General features: G+C 46.7%; 1 protein-coding gene and 1 long non-coding RNA gene across 5 annotated transcripts in view; one reads left to right on the top strand and one right to left on the bottom strand.

The window, feature by feature from the left end:
• Positions 1 to 16,157, top strand: part of Il20rb (interleukin 20 receptor subunit beta) — a 37,959-nt gene extending 21,802 nt beyond the window's left edge. Inside the window, exons 4-7 of one of the 4 annotated variants that reach the window (XM_017595846.3) lie at positions 3,294 to 3,487; positions 5,413 to 5,563; positions 10,106 to 10,248; positions 14,662 to 16,157. In XM_017595846.3, the coding sequence (XP_017451335.1) occupies positions 3,294 to 3,487; positions 5,413 to 5,563; positions 10,106 to 10,248; positions 14,662 to 14,778 (605 nt within the window). In that variant the 3' untranslated portion in view covers positions 14,779 to 16,157. The remainder of the gene's footprint in view (positions 1 to 3,293; positions 3,488 to 5,412; positions 5,564 to 10,105; positions 10,249 to 14,661) is intronic. The other 3 variants (NM_001173438.1, XM_063265999.1, XM_039081976.2) reach the window with 3 other exon arrangements.
• A 4,119-nt stretch (positions 16,158 to 20,276) lies between these two features.
• Positions 20,277 to 21,221, bottom strand: LOC120094241 (uncharacterized). The gene is made up of 2 exons (XR_005488416.2): positions 20,946 to 21,221; positions 20,277 to 20,592 (listed from the first exon to the last, which is right to left on the bottom strand). It is a non-coding gene; the product is annotated as an uncharacterized LOC120094241 (long non-coding RNA).
• Between the last annotated feature and the right edge of the window lie 639 nt (positions 21,222 to 21,860).

Below are 21,860 nucleotides of genomic sequence, written 5' to 3'. Positions count from 1 at the left end.
GCCAGGACAGATGGAGATCAGGGAGTGCCGGCAGTTATTTGGGAAGGGCTGGGCAGTGAAATCTGTACTCAAGAGGCCAGCATAAACAGGAAAAGGTCTTGCTGCAGGGGAATCTGAGGGATAGGAGTTTGCATGTGCTGAAGAGAGCAGAATCTTAAGAATCCTATTGGCTTCATGTGTAGTGGAGTCAGCAACCTAGCTGGGTTAGTACTGGTTCTCTTTCTCTCTGTCTCTCTGTTTCTGTCTCTCTGTCTCTGTCTAACTCTGACTGTCTCTGTCTCTGTCTCTCTGTCTCTGTCTCTCTGTCTCTGTCTCTCTGTCTCTGTCTCTCTGTCTCTGTCTAACTCTGACTGTCTCTCTCTCTGTCTCTCTGTCTCTGTCTCTCTGTCTCTGTCTCTCTCTCTGTCTCTGTTTCTCTCTCTCTTTCTCTCTTTCTCTCTGTCTCTCTCTCTCTCTCTCTCTCGTTTTTTTCAAGGCAGGGTTTTTATATGGAGCTTTGTCCTGGAACTCACTCTCTAGACCAGGCTGGTCTTGAACTCACAGAGATCTACCCGCCTCTGCTTCCCAGGTGCTTGGATTAAAGGTGTGCACCTCCGCCACCTGGCTAGCACTGAATCTCCTAAGGGCGCTCTATCTGCCTTTCCCATTTGAGAGGCTCACTCTGACTTCTCTGACACACAAAAATCTTAATGTTCTCCAGTGGAGCTATCCTATTCTTAACCTCATTGAGGGCAGACATTCTTTTTTTTTTTTTTTTTTGGTTCTTTTTTTTTCGGAGCTGGGGACCGAACCCAGGGCCTTGCGCTTCCTAGGTAAGCCAGCCCCGAGGGCAGACATTCTTAACTTCAATTTTATGTTATAACCATATGGAGCTTGAAGGCCTGATTGGGACCATTTCAGGTGTGTCCGATTTGAATGATGTCTGAGCATCCATTGTTTTTTTTTTTTGTTCTTGTTTTGTTTTTTTGGTTCTTTTTTTCGGAGCTGGGGACTGAACCCAGGGCCTTGCACTTCCTAGGCAAGCGCTCTACCACTGAGCTAAATCCCCATCCCCGCATCCATTGTTTTTTGAACCTAAAATTCTACCCAGTTTTTTGTCATGTGTAGCCAGAGTTGTGGGTCCCTGCTTCTAGGGATGAACATCTCACACAGGAGGCTGGAAACAGACTGACATGAGTTCTAATTCTGGCTGTTAGCTGTGTGACTCTGAGCAAGTCCCTTAACATCTCTGTACCACAGAATTACCTTCTGTGGGTGGATCAATTGCTCTAAGCATACTGAGTATGTAGGCCAGAGATTTCTGCCCGAGTGCTTCCAGAAAGGAAGGAAGAATGGAAGGAAGGAAGGAACAAAGAAATAAAGGAAGGAAGAAACTCTAGATTGAAAAGGATGGCATAGATTGAAAGAGATGGCATTAAAGACCCAGATTCTGACCATATGTGGACTGGGCATTCTCTGTTTGCAGGCATTACAGAGACAGTGGTGCTGTGTCTGGACTAGCTGTATTTGCACAGGTGGCTTGACTTCCCAAGTCCTCTTTGTCCCTTCAAGGGACAGCTCACCAAACCTAGGGATATTTTCTCTAATGAGGATGGCAAGGGAAAACCCCCTTTGCTCTCTCAACGCCTTCTCTAGGAACTGCCTTTCTTCTCTATGTTGCTTGGCCTCAGTGTAGAGGGATTTAGTCCATGACACCTCTCTTCCTACTTCCCAAGCCAATACCAACCATCCCACAGGTCCTTCTGGTCCTGCGGTTTCTAGATTGATATCGAAGGAGGGGAGGCAGCCCGTGTGGGCCCTTCTGTTCTTGGCCTCTTGGTGGGAAGGTGTTCCCAGAGACTGGCAACCTCTCTTTTTGGGAACTTGCAAAATTCGAAAGACAATGTTTGTGCTTGGGCTGTGATTTCTAGAACTGATTGTCAGAATGTCTAAGACACTTCTGACTTGCTGACAGTTTTTATGTGAGACTAAGAATCCTTGGACCAAGAATAGAAGGACCGAGTCACCCAAGCTAGCACCAGATCTCACATGTGCCAGGGCTCTGTGTGAGCAGTAGGGATGCACAAGGTTGACCTTGTCAGATAAATTTATTCCTAAGGCGCAAAGGGGATGCCAGCTATGTTCAGCAGAGCTCAGGCAGGCAGGCGTTCAGCAAGCATTAAGGTGTTAAGGATTGGTTCTAATGCTTTAACTTAATCAGGAATCTGCATGTCCAAACACTAAAGGCCCTTGTACCCAATTGGTTTTTGATCGATCAATAAAAATGCCAATGACCAATGGCAGGGCAAAGGGAGATGGGGCAGGCCTTTAGATTTGTGCGGGCTAGGAACTGGAAAAAGGAGACAGAATCGCCAAGACTCGGGGGAGAAGGATGGGAAAGGATGGGACATGGCAACTGCAGGAGAGAAAGCCAACCAGCCATGTGAATATTTAGGTGGGTGGCACTGGCTACTTTTCTGATTGAGCCTGGGGTAGCAGGGGAAGCTTTAGGAGTGCCAAGCCTTTAAGGTAGCCAAGGCATTTTAAAATTAACTGGCATGTGTTTGTGCGTCTTCCATTCAGGAATCCAGATAGCTCCTGGGCAGGTGCCACCCTGGGTCCCGCAGGGGCCAAAGCAGTGTAGCTAAACTCACTGCTACATTAAGGACCAGTGTCTTCACTCATTGTCAAGGTGAAGAACAATGAAACAAGGTGGTGGAGAGGAGACAGAGAACATGCTCTAAAAGGAAAAGAAGGCAACAATGTTTCCCTGAGTTCTTCCTCCCTTCTCTTGAGCCTCTGCTCCCGGAGAAGGAACAGATGACTTGGGGTGAAAATGAGTTGTAGTAAGTCTTTACCGTTTGTTTTCTGCTCATTCATCATTCAAAAAGCATTTTATGAGGACCACCAGATGGCTTAGCAAGCAAAGGCACTTCGCTGGCAAGCGTGATGACCTGAGTTCGATTCCCAGAACCCACCTGGTGGAAGGAGAGAACTGTTCTCTGTGTTTCACATGCAAGTAAACACACACACACACACACACACACACACACACACACACACACACACACACACACACACACACACCAAATACATTTTAATATAAATAAAATCTAAAAGGACTTTTATGAGCACCCAGAGTGCAGAAGAATGCTTATGTACACAATTCCACCCACACACTAGCACCCCTCGGCAGACCACCCTGCCCCTTGCCCATTGGGCTGCTACGTCTCCGCTGGTGACATGGCCATCTTATCCCGAGGGAATCGGTTCCCCCTGGAGCTGGTTTTGATTCTTTTTTCTCTTGCCAACAGCTGTTCTCACCCCACCCAGGATGGAGGTCACTGAACATGGGCTGCATCTGGTTGTTGAGCTGGAAGACCTGGGGCCCCAGTTTGAATTCCTTGTGGTCTACTGGAGGATGGAGCCCGGTGCCGTGGTGAGGCTTCCCACTCACCCTGCCCGGCCTTTGAGTCAAGCCTTAGAGAAGGCGCACGGCTTTCCAGGGGTGAGGGAATGTGTCTAGCTTTGTAGTGCTCATGGCATAAGTGACTTGACCAGGGTGAAGTTTAAGAAAGGAGAAACGAGAGAACCAGCCATCCATCCCTTGACTCCTTCCTCAAAGACCTACCTTTCATCCTAGGCCTTGGCCAGGATGTCTGGGCCCTTTTCAGGCCAGGTCTATAGGAGTTTGGGAGGCCGCTTCCCTTACTTTAATGCCCTCCCCACTCCCCCCACCCCGGACCCCTAGTGCCTTTTTGATGCATTTGGGTTTTTTTTCTCCCTCACCAGCTAGTCTCAGACACATAGGGCCAACAGGGCAGGGTGTTCCGATGATTTCAAAAGCACAGAAGGTGGGCACAAACCTCTCGAGGGTGTGTGTGTGTGTGTGTGTGTGTGTGTGTGTGTGTGTGTGTGTGTCTTGGCAGAGTGCAGAAGTGGGGCACAGAGCCAGCAGCTAGCTTATGAATAAGACTATCTAATTATGATCCAATGGGCCGTGCAGAAAGCCTGGAAGGGAGCCGCCCTTCCCCATGGGAAGCTTGCTGTAGTTTGGGGTGAGTGGGAGGCCAGCCCTCATGGAAGGGTGGTCACAAGCAGCAGCTGCAGCAGCAGCAGTGTAAAACTCTAGCAGACACAGGGGACACCACTCCCTATGGAGTTCTGTTTAAGCTGATAGAATGGCAGAGCCTGGTGATCCACTTCAGTGGGCACAAGGAAACTTGTGCTTTCTCAGAAGGATCAATATGGGCCACAGAGGCGTCTCACCAAATCTGTGAGCAGAACCAGCACAAGACCAGGCAGAAGTACAGTTTTAACTACACAGGGACTTGGCCTGTGGGACCCTTGCTGTTTTCTCCCTGAAGGTCTTACTGTGGCCTCTTCGCTTCACTCCCAGGTCCTATCCATGCCTGTGACTGTGTCTCCCTGACTCCTCAAAGCATCTCAGACTGACCCTCCTCACCCAGTCCTCTCCCTTTGTCCTCCTGTCCAACTTGAGGTATTTGGTTTCCTAAGACCAAATCCTCCAGGGAGGAATCCCATTGCTTGGGCTCTACTTATCTATCTAAGCTTTGTGGGGTTTGGACAGCCAGTCGAGCTCTGTGGGTCCCCTTCTCAGTCTAGGCTGTTCAGTGCCACACGGCAGTATCTTGGGGGCTGTACACTCTCAGCAGAGTGGGATAGTGATCTTGGAAGATGCCGTGGGCAGGTGGGACAGGGTATTGGCTAATATTTACCCTGCAGGGTCAGGGCACACTAGTAACACATTTCACTGCCAGCCAGGCAGACGGAACAGGGTGGGAGAAATGCTGGAACTTGGCAGGAGAGAGCACGCATCAACCTCGTAGTCTTTGGGGGCGGATCCTAGTCCCCTCCCTTGTAACTGGGAGGCTCATTGCTGAGAGAGTGTGTACCCTGAGTCATCTGGGCTGGGTCACACAAGCTTCTACAGGCTCCTCTACAGGCCTGGGGGTTAGAGCAAGAGTTGACGGGTGGGCAGACAGGTGGATGAGCTCTGCCCAAATCTTGTCCTGTTGGAGAGGCTGTTTCTAAACTCCCTTTAACCCTGTGCCTCCTAGCCACTCTCTTTGCCTTACCCCATTTTTTTTTCATGGCCCTAATCACTGCAGGAATGCATTTATATTTCTCTCCCACATGCAAGCTCTCCAAGAGCAGGGGCTTTACGTCTTTCATTCAGTGCCGTGTGCCTAATTATATTACTACATGGGTACATTAGTATATTAGTACAGGCCTAATATATGTCAGTGTGTGAATGAAGAAATGAATGCCTTCATGAACAAGTGGGAAGGGATGTTCTCTGTTCTGGAATGTTCTGGAAAAGGACTACCTGCACTTGCCCTGCCCTGCTCTCGCCACCATCTCTCACTCTGCTGTCCTTCAGCACTAACTGTGTCTTGATCTTTTTTACAGGAACGTGTCAAGGTGGTGAGGAGTGGGGACATTCCGGTGCACCTAGAAACCATGGATCCAGGGGTCATGTACTGCGTGAAGGCGCAGGCGCTGGTGAAAACCATCGGGAGGCACAGTGCCTTCAGCCAGCCTACGTGTGTGGAGATGCAAGGTAGGGATGGCCTGCTTGTCCCTGGATCCCTGCACTTGGCCGCCTTACCAGTGCCTGGATGCCCATCTGGTGTCTCGGGTTCTGAGTCTTTCCCCAGCTTTACATGTTTGCTTCCAGGCTTGGTGAGTTCTAAGGTAAACTCTGACTCCCCCAGGGGTAGAAGCCCACCCTGGCTAGGATTTCTTGAACATTGTCTGGAGTTGCCCCCAAAGCCACCTCCCCCTGTGACACATTGTTACAAGACTACCTTGCCAGAAGGTTGTTGTCTGTGGGCAAACATGGCTATCGGAGAGTTAGATCTTGGAAGGACATACCACACTGTTTTATAATAAAATTATAGCCTCTTTTGTCTGGAAGGGATCTTATAGTCTGTAGAACCCTCTTTTTTGACTAACTTTTTAAATTTGAATTCAAGCAATTTAAAAATTGTGCTTGTGTTGTGTGTATATGTCTGCAGAGGTATATGTGTGTGTACATACATACATATATATGCATATGCATGTGTGTACACACATATGCACATGTGGGTGTGAAGGACAGAGGCTGATATCAGATATGTGTTCTCTTGCTCTTTCTCTGCTTTATGAGGCAGCCTCTCTCACTGATCCCAGAGCTTTCTGACTGGCTCTGTGGGCTGACAAACAAGCCCCAGGGACTCCTGAGCACCCATGTTATAGATGTGCACAGGCTTTCCTGGCCTTCATATGGGTGCCATAGATCCAAACTTGGCTAATACTTGCCTAACAGGCACTTTACTGACTGTAGCATCTCCCTAAACTCTCTGTCTCTCTCACTCTCATGATCTAAAAAAGCCCTGCAGTAATTTAAGACTCCTTGAAAAGAAACAAAATCTGATGTCCCATGAGCCCACCATGCAAACACCACTAGTTACATTTTCTTCTTAGCTTTAGAAAGTATTAGTTTGAATCTATAGTCTATTCATAGGGCCCATAACATATTGCACGTGTAAATTATCTTCTCTTCTCCATCTGCATAGTTCCTCATCCTTTCTCTTCAGTATGAGTTTCTTAGGTAGTCTTCTGAAGACATTTGAATCCACATACATGTAAACGAGGACATGTATGTGTAAGTATGTGCATATATATCATCTTTTAGGCATAGCTGATGACATATGTACTGTTCCGAATCTTATTCTTATGTATCTTGTAGATGTTTCTGAATGAATAAAGAAATTCCATCATCCTTTTTCATTACCAAATTCTATTCCATTTTTATATGTGTCTTTGTGTGTGTATGTATATATGTGTATTGTTTAATTTAACTGATCTGCTATTGTTAGGGTTATTTTCCCCCCACCAAAATTTCCTTATGTATAATCACTTTTGCTGTATGTATGTATGTATGTATGTATGTATGTATGTATGTATGTATGTATGTAAGTATGCATGTGTTTGAATGATAAATTCCTGGAAGTAAAGTACCTGGGTCAAAAGACATGCATTTAACTTTGACACTGTTGAAAATGCCCTCTAAAGAATTGTGACCCTTCAGTTATCACCCATATGAAGACATGCTGTAGCACATTAGGACATACATGTTATATGTTATTGTAAACTTACAAAAAGGCTGTCTTTTCCTCCACTAGATTCAGCACTGCAGTGCCCCAAGGTATCTGGGAGATATCTTGCCAGAAACACACATCTCAACTCTGTGGCGGCCCAGTGTCTGCCACCAAACACTCTCCCCGACTCAATTCTCCACTAGAAAGAACACACAACACAATAACCTCTGATCCAGTTGATAAGATATAACTGCCCACCTAAACATACAAAGCCCTGTACACATGCATCCCTTTAGAACATGCATAACAACCTGTAAATACACAGAGTGGAATCTTAACATCAGCCTCCATGTTGTCTCCACTGCTTCCCTCCCAGTCTCCTCCTCTTCCCTCAAACTTTTCTCTCGCTCATCCTTCCTTCTTGTCCAACAACAGGCCTCCTTCTATCTTGTACCTGCACCACCTGTATGATATCATCCCACAGTTATATCTGTTTTGTTTTTCACAAATACATTCGTAACATTTTCCATAAACACCTTCTGAGTAACATTTCTTGGTACTTAAAAAATTACTTGTTGAACTTATGAAAAATCCAAACAATATAGAACTATAAGATGTAGGCATTCCTCTAGCCTTCTTCAGGATGCTCAAGAGACTGGCTGTTACAGTTTGGATAGAGTGTCTCCCCACTTGCTCATGTGTTTGTACAATTAGTGCCTGGCTGATGGCACTATTTGGGAGGTCGTAAAACCATTGGGAGGTGGGGCCTAGGTGGATAAAGTGGTTCTCTGAGAGGTGGACCTTGAGGTTTAGAGCTCAACCCCACTCCCTGTCCTGTTTCCTGAGCCATGGGGAATGTAAACATACAGCTTCCTGTTCCTGCAGCCACAACTGAGAACTGTCCCCATGACCACACCTTCCTGCCAGGATGGGAAGCATCCTCAGAGCACCAGTCAAAATAAACTCTCCCTCCCTTTGCTTGCTTCTTGTCAGGCATTTGATCACAACACTGAGGAAAGTCACAGATACATTTTTGCAGGCAAATTCTTCACTTATTCTTTCGGCGTTTTCTGTACTTTCCAACACTTCTCAACTAAGGGACTCAAGTGTTCCCTTTACCTTTTTCCTGTTTCTGCTATCCCTTGTAGCACATTGGCCAGTGTATGTCTTCCATTTCCTTTTTCCTTTCTTTTTCTTCATCTTCTTTGATACAGCATCTTACTATGTAGGTCTGGATGCCCTGAAACTCACTATTGTAGATGAGGCTGGCCTAGAACTCAGAGATACACTCGCTTCTTTCTCCCAAATGCTGGGATTAAAGGATTATGCCACCATGCCTGGCTTACCTTGCTTTTTAAAGACACACAGTAAGCCAATATGTGCAAGTATATCTTTATTGATAGTGATACCATTTACTCTCCAAATATTTTCCATTATTGGTCAAACCGCAATCTGTCTATCCTGTTCCTTCTTCTTCTCTCTCTCTCTCTTTTTTTTTTAAAGATTTATTTATTTAATGTATATGAGTACACTGTCGCTGTCTTCAGACACACCAGAAGAGGGCATCAGATCTCATTACAGATGGCTGTGAGCCACCATGTGGTTGCTGGGAATTGAACTCAGGACCTCTGGAAGAGCAGTCAGTGCTCTAACCACTGAGCCGTCTCTCCAGCCCCCTGTTCCTTCTTTTAATGGCTGAACTGTTAACCTACCATGCCAATGTTCCATAATATCTTCCATCAGCCTGGTGTGTTTGGCATTTAAATCATTCCCATTGGCTCTGGAAGATGCTGTTCTCCTCTTTATTTTGGTGTTTGCAGAGTACTGACTACATGCCAAATCTTGGCCTGTCCACTGGGGCAGAAAAGGGAGTCCATGCCTTCCAGTTATGGAGGCAAACAGCCAGCTAATAACACGTGAGGTGCATGTGTGTGTGTGTGGGGGGGGGTTACTTCGAGCAGAGTCACAGCACACAGGGATGCATGAACCGCAGCACACTGCTGGGCAGGAAGGAGATTGGTGGTAGCCTGTGGCCCTCGTCTGCACATTCCTTGTGCACTTACTGAGGTACATACTTGTTTCCTTCCTTGGAATGGTTTTCTGGGAATGGACATCACAGGAGGGGATTGGAAGGATATGAACGTTGTACGTTTTTTTTGATGTCTTCTGCCAAAATATTTTCCAAAAGTGAAACAATGCGTGTGCCCCACCCCACATGCCTCAGCCACATGAGCTGAGTCACATTGTGGGTAAGAGGCTCAGGCAGGAGATGATAAACAGGCGTTTGAGGTTAGAACAGAGAGGTGGGGGTCCAGCTCAGCCTCTCTTCTGCCTCCAGATGCTCGGACCTGGTGCTCTTTGCTATATTTGTTAGCAAACTCGTCACAGGCTTTGGAGTTAGACCTACCTGTGAATCCTGGCATAGGCCATTAGTCCGTCTTGAGCATAGATAGCATCCTCTTCCATGAAAGAGGTCCTCACCCTGAGGAGAGAGGCCTAGACCTTATCAGAGTGCTGGGGGATGAAGTAGAACCTAGCATGTGTAATAGAACCTTGATCTGTCAGTTATGGTGTGATGGTTTAGGGGACTTAATATTTTCCTCCATCATAAGAGTCCACGCCAAGAGCAAATTGCGAAACACGTTGTTTTTGGCTCCCACCCAGCCCTGTTCTAGGCTGTTCTGCTGCAGCTCCTCCTCCTCATCCTGCCTGCGGCCTGGCAGCCCGCCTTCCTCTGGCAGTAGTGCCAGGTACACGCTACCATGGGCAACGTCTTACATTCCCCCCTCCCCTTCCCAGGACTGGAATGGTAATTGTGGCTTTCTGGGAAAAAAAAAAACACTCTCCATGAGATTCCAGAAGAATGGGGGTCACTGTAGCCATTGGAGGATACACCAGTCTCATGGTGCTGTCACCTGTGGCTCGGCCTGAGTGCATCCCTAGGAAACTCTGGGGAAGGGGTTCCTGGTGGCTCCCCCGTCCCTGCTGTTCCCAAGACTTCACTTGTGCTCTGCCCACAGGAGAGTCTCTTCCGCTGGCACTGGCTCTGTTTGCATTTGTTGGCTTCGTGCTGATTCTTGTGGTTGCACTGCTCTCCGTCTGGAAGATGGGCCAGCTGCTCCGCTATTCTTGCTGCCCCGCTGTTGTCCTTCCTGACACCTTGGTAAGAGCATTCTTATACCTTTCAGTATGATGCTGGCCAGATGCATCATGGGCCCTAGAGGGGTTTGGGGGGCATGGACACTTTCTTCATGGTTTGTGAAGATATGCAGAGAGTGGAGCAAACGCCAATGGGACTTCGCTTGCCTCAGTCTGTGGTGCTGTAATAAAATACTACAGACTAGGTCACTGATAGAGAGTAGACGTTCAGTGGCTCTGGAGGCTGGGGATGGTGGTGGTGGAATGAAGACAGAAAGGGCTTATGGGTAAAGATCTTCTTGCTATTACAACATGGTTAAATGTGATAGAACTAACTGATAGAATGAAATTTCACACCAGCTGACTTAAGGCCTTATAGCCTACATTTATGAAGTGGGGACCTCATCACCTCCCACGGTTACTGTTTCAACCCTGTTTTGCTGGGCTTTTGTTTCCAGTATGTGGTTTTTGAGGATACACTCAGGTCACAATAACTCCTGATGAGAAGGTCTGGATGACATCCTGAGGCTCTGGCAGGCCATTAAGCTGTTCCCCCCAGACCTGTCATTACTAAGACGGTGGCTGTGTTGTTCAGCCCAGGGTGCCTACGGTTTCAAGAGTCATGCAATCTTAATCTTTCAAGGTGCCTCCTGAGTACTCTCGGCTGTCCCAATTCTAACAGCGGCTCTGTCCAGTAACATGTTCTGACCCAAAACTGCATTCTCAATCCCTATGCAGAGTCTCATGATTCTCAAATTTGAAGATCATGTGGCATGGGATTTGCTTTGCCTTGGACAACAGTCTGGACCTTTATAGCGACTGCTCACAGAGCTGTCCTTTCAGTGACCCATAAGCCAATGATGCTTATTTTTCTCTTGAAAACGTGGACCACAGCTCTGAGCCTCTGGGTATGTGTAGGCCCTGTGTACCCGCACCCTGGAGGGAGAAGAGTAAAGACGGGCCTCAGTAGCTCACATATGTGAGATCTTCAGAGGCCTCGTCGATCTCAACCACACCAAGCAGCACAATCAAAGCAAGAAAGAACAAAGGAAGCAGAGCAACCCTTTCACCCCTGTCACCTTGAGGATGTCACAGTTCTATCTGGTGGGGAGTTAGCAGTCAGTTGCTCCAGTGTATCAGGACGAGCTCTGTCTGTAGTCAACACACTGCTGGAGTTCCCTAGCCAGCCTGCAGTTACAATGAAGCTACTCTTGTAACGCCTGTGTGGTTTGTTTTGGGTCTGTGCAAGAGGAATAACTCTCCCTTTAATCCGGTCTTCAGGGTGCCCCAACACCTTTCTATCCTAATACAAGCTCTCCTGTCTCTAATATTTCTGAGTAGCCATAATAATGCTAGCTGACAGTAGCAGAGCTAAGTGCCGGGGCTGTTGTGAGGATGCTTGTGTATTGATTGAGATCACTGAGTCCGCCCTGACTTCTGCCTGCTACTTGGTTGAGAGAAGGCTGTAAAGAATCTATGAATGTGGCTACATCTGTTTCTCCCTTTTGTTACCTTTCCATGCTTTTTTTATTTCCTTATTTGTTGAGACAAGGTCTCACTGTGTAGCTCTGGCTGTCCTGGAACTCACTCTGTAGACCAGGCTAGCTTGAAACTCACAGATCTACCTGTCTCTGCCTCCTGGGTGCTGAGATTAAAGGAGTGCACCGTCACACAGAAACCTTCCATGCATTTTGAATGCATACACATTTACGATTTCTGGATCTTCTTAAGTAAGCCTTTCAGCATCATGATGTGTTTCTTTTTGTCTTTGATAATATTCAGTTCTTTTTGTTCGTTGCTTGTATGGTTTATCCTTTGTAAAGCTCTGTGTTCTTGTTTAAAGTGTGTCTCTTATAGACACTTGATTTGGTTTTCTGTTTTGACTTATTTTGTGTTTGTGTAAGTCACTTCTGGTAATCTCTGCCTTTTTTAAAAATAGTATGTTTAGTCCTTTAACATGTAATATAATGATTGATGCAGTTGTATATTGGTTAATGATTTTATTTTTGTTTCTTCCATCTGTTTTTATTTTCCATTTTTCTTTTTCTGCCTCTTTTAGGGTTTATTAAGTATATTATAAGTACACACACATATCACGCACACACACATACAAACACACACACACACACACACACACACACACACACACACACACTACAGTCTCCTTTCTTCTCCCTTTTTTTTTTATTGAGGCTGGCTTTGATCTCACTATACATTCAAGGATAACCTTGAACCTCCCACCTGCAACTGCTGTTTTATGTGACACTGAAGTTTGAACCCAGGGCCATGGTACATGCTAGTCAAGCACTTTAGTAAGCCAGCCCCCAGTATATTATAAACTTTATAATTTTTAAATCATTTTTTGTTATTCTTCACATTGTTTTGTTCATGGTTGTTATAGGAATTACCATATATGTGTCTTTTATGTTTTTAAAGCTTTATTTGCTTTTATTTCATGTGAATGGGTGTTTGTGTATCTATCAGTGCATCATGTGAACGTAGTGTCCACAGAAGGCATCAGATATTGGTGTAAGAATGCTCATTATTTTTTGTTTTATTTTATGCTTTCTACTCATATAAAAGAAAGCATTAGGGGTTGGGGATTTAGCTCAGTGGTAGAGCGCTTGCCTAGCAAGCGCAAGGCCCTGGGTTCAGTCCCCAGCTCCGAAAAAAAGAAAAAAAAAAAAAGAAAGCATTTAACTGGGGGCTTGCTGACAGTGTTGGGGGGTTATTCTATGATCATGAGGAAGGGAAGCAGGCAGGCCTGGTACTGGAGCCATAGCTAAGAGCTATGGATTCTGACCTGCAGGCAGCAGGCAGAGGGGTGGGTGTGGGGAGGGGGTAGATGCTGGATCTGATGAGGGCCTCTGAATCCTCAAAGCTCACTCCCAGAGACACGTTACCTCCAACGAAAGCCACACCTCCTAATCCTTCCTAGACAGTTCATCAACTGGGCACCAAGCAGTCAGACATACAAGCCATTCTCGTTCAAACCACCAGAGAGGGAAGGTCCAGGTGAAGGTAGAGAACTAGGCAGATCTTTTTGGAGCTAATTCTTAGTAACCTATTATTCTACTTTCCATGGCCTCCAATAAGATCATACTGGGAACAACACATCGAGAGACACTGACAGATCAGAGCCCTCGTGCATTAATCGCTTCCCCAAAGCCTGCCATTGTTAAGCCCATGCACATGAGCCATCGGCAGATGATTCAGGCTACTTCGTAATGGACTCTGCAAAACTGCTCTTCCTATGTTTAAAGTCTCTGGGACAAACTACTGGAGGGTGGGAGTGGGTAGGAGAAAGTTTTCCCTCAGGATGCTCTCCGGGCTGGGCACTGGACTAGGTAGTGTGCGAAGCCTCGCAGAGCAGGTCCTTCTTCTCAGAGCTCTCTGGTGGTAGAAGGGTGGAGCCCAGAATTATATCTGAGTTTTTGTGGGACTGGTTCTTAGAGGAAAGCACTGACCTAGCAGGGCTGTGTGGGAATTGCTAGACAGAGGGTCAAGAGAGGCTCTCAGCAGATGCTGGAAGCCACAGACCTAGGGGCTTGGATTGTCCTGGAGAGTTTTGCTTCTTGAACATTAACTAGGGCTGAGAGGATGGCTCAGTGATGAGCATCAGTGTGAGGATCAGGGTTCGGATCCACGGAACTTACATAGATGCGGAATGGGGGGGGGCAAGGACAACTTATTTTTTTCAAAATTTTTTTTATTTTTAATAAGTATGTGTGTCTGTCTGTCTGAGGGTGTGTGCACATGAGTGTAGGTGCCCAAGGATCCGGAAGAGGGCTGTGGATTTCCCGGAGCTGGAGTTATAGCTGGCTGTGTACCCCTGGGTGTTGGGGACAGTTCTTTCTTTCTTTCTTTCTTTCTTTCTTTCTTTCTTTCTTTCTTTCTTCCTTCCTTTCTTTCTCTCTTTCTTTATTTTGGTTCTTTTTTTCAGAGCTGGGGACCGAACCCAGGGCCTTGCGCTTCCTAGGCAAGCGCTCTATCACTGAGCTAAATCCCCAACCCCTCTTTCTTTTTTTAAAGATTTATTTATTTATTGTCTGTGAGCACACTGTAGCTGTCTTCCATACACACCAGAAGAGGGCATCGGACCTATGACAGATGGTTGTGAGCCACCATGTGGTTGCTGGGAATTGAACTCAGGACCTCTGGAAGAACAGTCAGTGCTCTTAACCTCTGAGCCATCTCTACAGCCTGGAAAACTTATAATGTCCATGTAGGGCTTGAACATATGAACATATGTACCCATCTACACATGTGATTACACAGAAACACACACACACACACACACATACATGCATGCACACACACATACACATACCACAGCACGTTCACACATGTGCTTGAAAAGGGAGTTAAACAGTCGGGTTTCTACAATATTCTTTGTTGTGATGTCTAATGAATGATTTTTATGAAAATGAATTTTTAGAAAGTAACCAGCTCATCCCAGAAGCTGATCCGCTGCAGAAAGGAGGAGGTGGATGCCTGTGCCGTGACCGTGCTGTCCTCGGAGCATCTCTTTGGGGTCTGGATCTCGCAGACTTGAGAAGCACTTGATGGGTTAACAGCCTGGTCTGCAGGACCCAGAACCCTGGATGGGGAGGGCTGTGTCTCTGTTTTCTCTGTGGATAAAAGACAAGAGAGGTAACAGGAGCCTGCAGTGTGCCTGACTAGTAGCCACCATCAGATGCAACGTGGCGCGACTCAACCAAGAGTGACAGAAATAGTCTGGAGAAGTGATCCCCAGACCCACAGTCACCATATGCTCACTGAATAACAGTGGAGAAAATGGCTTCGTCCCTGCGGGACCCCGCTTTGTCACTGTAGTGGGGGCTAAGGAGACTGTTAAAATGGTCTCTCCCCTCATCTCTGTATGCATCCAAACCAGCACCTGCAGGTTGGCAAGGAGACTCGTGGCACTGTGCAGGACGGTGAGCTCCGATCTTGGACGGTGGGGTATACGTGAGCACTAAAAACGATGGGTACTCATCTGGACGCATAATCTTGGCATTTAGGAGGAGCAGGAGAGAAAATCGAGAGTTTGAGGCAGCCTGAACAACATATCGAAACCCCATCTCAAGTAAACAACTGAACAGCCAAGAGTAATAAAACTTTTATCGAACCAGACGCAGACCTGTTTACCAGAGGAAACCTGAGGAGGGAAGGAAGAATGGGAGCTCCATTTCACTTCAAGCCAAATCCTGAAATGGTAGATGAGCAAGCTTTGCTGCGGGCGACATTGAGGGAGGCCATAGGCATCCATGATGGGACACACATGGATGCTGCTGTGGGTTCATGGAATGTCATCAGATCCTAGGACCTTGTCCACGGTAAATCCCACAGGCTCTCTTCCTAAGGACAGTTCATTCAGGGTTTCTCAGCCCCTCCCAGATGCTCACCAGGAACCCCTGACTAGAGAGAGGCATTGCCATTTCTTACTACCTCAGGCAGGGAGGTAGGGGTGGGGGACAGCTTGAGTCAGAGGAAGAAGAAGGAAGGGAAGTGGCTTCATCTCTCCCTGCAGAATCAGGCTCACCACCCCCTCCCAACTCTGGAATCTAGAGCTGGTTTGTCTCTGCCCCAACTTCCTGTGTCTCTCCGGCCAGACAAGAGTAGAAACAGTGTAACCGCTTCAACCCTGTGTCTACCTTGGACTCCAGGAGAAAGGGCAGCTATGTAGGGGTGTGCGCTGAGACGCCCTGCCTTTCTACCGTTTTTGTTTATTTCTGCCTTGACTCTTTTGTGAAGTGAATGTTAATTTTGTATTTCAACTAGTCTGGAAACATATGTGCTATTTACAGAATTAAAATTTGCATACTAACATTGGCCCTCATCTTTTCTCCCCTCTCTTCCCTGCCCCCTTACCCCAGGGACCTCGTCCCTCTGTTACCTAAGATCAGAATAAAGAAATAACCCTGGCCTTCATCTGTTACAGTTTCTCATGGGATTCTACGTGTTTTTGCTGGTCTCTTCAGCTATATCGAGAGCTCTCTCAATTATTCTATTGTCTCTTCAGGTCTCCAACATGCATGTGGTTATTGGACCCCAACCAAGCATCAGAAATAGAGCTTGCTCCTGATGGGGCCATAGCTACCTCCTCAAAGCTGGTTTACTCTCTTTCCTGGAACCTCCTTTCTTCCCTCTACCTGGGTAACAATTTTAACTGTCAGCTTGATACTATCTAGAGTCATGTAGGAAGAATCTGAGTGGGGGACTGTCTAGATCAGGTTGCCCTGTGCTTATGTCTGTGTGAAATTGTCTTGATTATGTTAATTGATGTGGACCTTGGTTACTTTGAGGCTTCCCACAGACCTAGGTTTCCTAGTTGTGCCTTCATAGAACACTTAGCACCATCTAATAACAAAATCCTGCTTCGTGGAGCGTGGATTCAATGGACAATGGGGACATGATTAAACAATGATAAGGTATTATTAGTAAGTAAATTATTAGTACACTGAGAGCTTATAAGCCTTAGGGAAAAATGAAAAGATGGAGAATAAGATAGGCCCAGGGCAGGTCGCAGCCAATCTCAAGATGAAAATGATCGCAAACATTGGAACCCACGCTTCTGTCCTGCATAGCCACGTGGTGTGAGGGAGTCTGTGTGACTTGAGTTGCAGTCACTTGGCAACAGATCCTCAGGGGCGTGCTGTCTAAAGCAAGATGTATTCAGTGTTTGTACTGTTTCTGCTGATAGTCCTTTAAAAAGTTATTTTCCTAAGCTATCAGATAAAGCAAATGAACATTCTTTATTCTGAAAGAACCTGGTTTTTGGGATCAAAACTGTAGAGGGTCAATTGTGGACATCAAAATGTGCATAAGAACAGTGTGTTGTTAGAACCAAATCTTTGATGGCCAGAGTTATGTCAACTTAAGACAAGCTAGAACCAGCTGAGAGGAGGGAACCTCTATTGAGAAAATGCCTCCAGACTGGGCTGTCCCCAAGCCTGCTTGACATTTTCTTAATTAGTGATTGATGGAGGGGAGGGCCCAGCTCACTATGGACAATGCAATCCCTGGGCTGGTCCTTCTGGGTTCTGTAAGAGAGGCAGGCTGAGCAAGGTCAATGGCCTCTGTGTCAGCGTCTGTCCCTGGGCTCCTGCCCTGCTTGAGTTCCCATCTTGACTTCCCTGTGGGATGGATTGGAACTATAAGGAAAAGAAACCCTTTCTTTCCCAAGTTACTTTTCGTCATGGTGAGTTTTCTTTTTCAACAGTAATAGAAACCCTAAGACAAGATTAAACGAGGTAATGTGGAGTCATGCCTGCATAAAATGTACGGGTCTTTTGTGCCACCTGAAATTGGAAGTCACACCATTTGAAACTCATAGGCAGATAATTTGGTGTTTAAAAAAAGTTCTTTTGCTTTTTCCTGTTGAAATGGCAGGGTATATAATTGTCACCCTCCACAACGCACACTGATGACTACATTTTGGTTCCCAACATTGTTAATCTTCCAAGAAGTCAAGGTTCCTTAGAACAATACCTAATTCCATATCTGGTCTGGAACTGAAAGGCTCAAGGGAATTCTAGAACATTTACGCCTTTCTTCTTCAGAAAACCAAGTTGTGAACAATCGGGTCAGTCAAAACTTTACATAACTAGTCTCAAAGGAGTCTCTGCTGGCCACAGAATTGAGCACGTGTGGGGAAAAGATATCCACTGGATACAATCTACCTGAGATCATTAGCCCATAGTGATAGCCAAGAAGACTCTAGGACAGACTCATTCTCAGGATGAATTGAGTCCAGTGAGATGGCTCAGCTGATAAAGATTAAAGGCACTGGCAGAGCAGCACTGGAGACCCAGGCTCAACCCACTCCTGGAAACCACAGAAAAGTGCAAGGAGGGAACCGATATCACAGAGTGTTCCCTAGCATTGGCACAATGGCTTATATCACACACACACACACACACACACACACACACACACACACACACACACACACACACACACACACGCCTGGTCAACACAGATACAAAAGTAACAATTTGAAAAAGAGCAACTGTGCATTTCTGTTACAAACTTGCCAGGTCTTGGAAAGCATCTACCTCCAAATAAAAAAGAGACAGTCTTGGCTCAGCTCAAGGGAGACTATAGAAGGATCATTAGTGGTTAGATAAAAGCCAGCATTCCTCAGGAACTTGTGAAATGGGTTTCCCTCTGCCAAAGGAGTCATTTCCCTTGCCTCTGGCAGAGGGGACCTATGGCCTTCCATTGATATACACCCGTGGCTGCATATCAAAGCCTATGCTGGCCTCCAGGTTCCCTCCGTCCCACCCTGGCCCTTCCCACTCATCCCCCATTATGCTAACTCCCAGGCTGCTACGGTTCCTCCTGGAGACCTGTCAGCTCTCTCTCTAATGGCCAAGACTTCCCCCTTTCCCCATGCACTATTCTGTATCCTTGCTACTCTGGCTAGTCTCTCCACTATTCTATGCCATCCCCACCCCTTCTCTCTGCTCCCAGTAGTCCTGACCAAGTTCAATCTGCTTTCCCCCTCTGCTCTGGGCTCTTCCAGGTGCCTCTGGATGTTTTCTCTCTCTCCCATTCACAATAAAACCTACCCCTAATCGTGGAGCGGCCATGTTGGCAGCTTCCTTACTGTGTCCTCGCTTACAGTACTCATTTGTGTGGGGCTTATTGGCGCACTCGCTTTACCATTGGAAAATGCCAGCAAACGTCAAGAGATCAGTCACAGGCCGATTTCTCCGCCATCAGTCCCTGTCTCCAGACACCACCCGCGCCCATCTGCAGGTCGGTAATTGGTAATTGCCTCTCTGGGTTCTCCATCGATTGTTTCCCACACTTTACTGTCCCCTGTCAGGTCAAGCGCCTGTTTCTCACACTTTACTGTCTAATCAAAGTTTCTTGCGAAACTTTCCGTTTTACTGAGGAGTTGCAATGCAGATGATATCTCGCCTCTGTGCTACTCCTCCCAATCTCTTTAAAATAGGCGTCTTGTTTTCCGTGGGCCTAGTTCCTTCTTTGGCCAGTGTGACTTTTCTGGACAATGAGATCTCTTTCTTTTGAATCCGGCCTGATCGGTTGATCCAATGCCACTGTCCACCCGGAGGGAATCGACCTTAGCACGTCTACGGGTGTCTGGTGCCACCTTGTGGTGAATTCTGAAAAAGAAAATCCGTTTGTTCCCACTAGCGACTAAGCAACTTGGGCTTCCTGATAGGAAAAAGGGAAGAGCTCGGGTTAGTTTTCCTGGAACCAAGGCTCAGTTGGAGAAAGTCCCCACGCTTAGACCGGAACATAGAGTTTCCACTGTCACTTGCAAGTTTAGCTGCCACCATGTTCTCGCTCTGCATCCCTGGCATCTGAGCATGTGCCCAGTGGTCCCTTTACTCTGCTTCTGTTTTACTCTGTAAGTCACTCACTTGGATCCCAGCCCTAGGAGGACTCGAGTTTGAGGTCTGTTTGGGCTACATAGAAAAAAAAAAAACCCCTTCGTTTGGAAGGAATGGAGGGAGGGAAGGACGGGGGCGGGGACAAGGAGGCTGCTGCAACCCTCTCCCGTTTTGATTTACTCCCCATGTCCAGCTTTTCTCTGGACCAGACTGACTTTCTAGGGGGTACTCTTTAGGCCAAGGACCCCACTGTGGCCCCATCATTCATGCTAAAGCATTGTGCACACTTGGTGAAGTCGGTACAACATCAAACTGTAGCGTGGATTTTTGTTTTTCTGGCTCCTGGGTCCCTGGTGTTCCCTTGGCAGCGTGGGAGGTTCACAAAGAAGATGTAACTTTCTCTCCTTGCATCCCTTAGCGAGCAGTCTGCAACCCTGGGAGAGGCCGGAAACATTCATTCCACTCTGTAGAGAAACTGAAGAGAAGCCCTCCAGGGATCTGAGAGAGCATGAGGTAGCTCTTACCTTTGCCCTGATACCTGAACTGCTCACCTACCACACACTGCAGGCTTCTAGATTGCCTAGGGACCACCAGCAAGGTTTGCACACTTCTTCATCGTAAGGTCGAGCCTGCAGCCGCAGCCGCACAAGACCCCCCCGCCCCCCCAGATCAATTTGTCCAAAGTTCAAAGATACTTTTAAGTTTATTTTGAAATCATAAATAAAGCTCCTAGAGAATGTTGAGTCAGGGCGTTGGGGCTTCATAATCGATTTCAGGGGACAATTTGTGATTCCCTAGAAACAACCGGCAGGCAGGGAGAATCTCCATCCAGTGCCACTGTGATTACAAACACTGTCATCTCAGACCTGGTGTGGTGGCCCACATCTCTAATCCCCGCACTCCAGCACTCCAGAGGTAGAGCCAGGCAGATCTCTGTGAGATCGAGACCAGCCTGGTTTGCATAATTGAGTCCAGGACAGCTAGGGCTATGCAGAGAAACCCTGTTTCGAAAAACAAAACAAAACCAAAAACGAATTAACTGTCATCTCCCACAAGAACGCACACCATCAGAAACTGTAGGATTGTGAAGTTTTCACTTTTAAAAGAGGAATCTCCTCAACACACTGTGACTCCCTCCTTTTTTTTTTTTTTTTTTTTGTTCTCATAATCATGTTCTCGTATTCATTTCTTTTTGGGAAAACAACAAGAATAAAAACAACAACAACAATAACAACAACCAAACAACAACAACCCTCCCCCCCAATAAAACCCCTGCAGGTTCTACCCTGAGCTAAAAGCTCAAAGTGAAAGTGTGTGCATTAAACCAAAATGCCAGGCACTCATGGAGGCTCACATGCGATAGTGAAGTCCACAGGAGACAGGAGTTAATGTCACAGGGGTCCTGCAGCCAGTGTTGAGATGACGTGTCAGTAAGTGTTCTGTACACTTGACAGTCAGCAGTCTAAGAAGGTACACAAATAGACACCGTCTGTGCCGAGCTGCTGAAGGGAATGAGGAAGAGAGCTGTTGATCATGCTGGTGTCACCCTGCCATCACCCTTCCACTCTAGACAAAACAGAAGAGGAAGCACATCAGGCAGAGGAAGCTTTATCAGAAATGTGTGGCCCGGGTGTAGCTCAGTGGTTGTGTGTGGGTGTACGTGAGGCCCTCGGGTTGCTCATCGGTACACTGAGATATCTTTGATCAGGGCTGTAGAACTGATTCTCGGAACCAGAGCTTGTTGGCTCCTGGCTCCTGGCCAGGCTTCTTTATTTGTTTCTGCACACTCTTAAGTTCACAGCTAAGGGGCTGGTGAAAACCAAAATGGTTTGGAATCTGTGTCTCCTTTTCGCAACATCGATTCAAAGCAAGAAACTTTCTGAGAAACAGCACAAACCTCATAATAAACCTGAAGGTGACAAACAGTGAGTGCCGTCAAATCCAAGAATATTTAAGTGTTTGGCTTTAGTCATGGTGTGTGTGTGTGTGTGTGTGTGTGTGTGTGTGTGTGTGTGCACTGTGAAGTGCTCTGAAAATTTGCAAACTTGGATTTTTTGCTGGCTCAGTGGATAGAGCAGCGTGGCACAGGTGTGTGGACTGGACTTGGGATCTCCAACTCTTGCAATCGCTGAGTGATTGTGGTGACAAGTCTGTAGTCCATCTCCAGAAGACAGAGACAGAAGATCAAGCTAGATGACCAGCTAGACTAATTGTACTGCTGAGCTATGGGTTCAACTAAGAGATTCTAAATAAAGTGGGGAGTGAAGGC

Source organism: Rattus norvegicus, chromosome 8 (genome assembly GCF_036323735.1).
Source record: "Rattus norvegicus strain BN/NHsdMcwi chromosome 8, GRCr8, whole genome shotgun sequence".
Taxonomy (NCBI): Eukaryota; Metazoa; Chordata; class Mammalia; order Rodentia; family Muridae; genus Rattus; species Rattus norvegicus.
The sequence above is the reverse complement of the archived record's forward strand: the minus strand, read 5'-3'. Positions and strand labels throughout refer to the sequence as shown.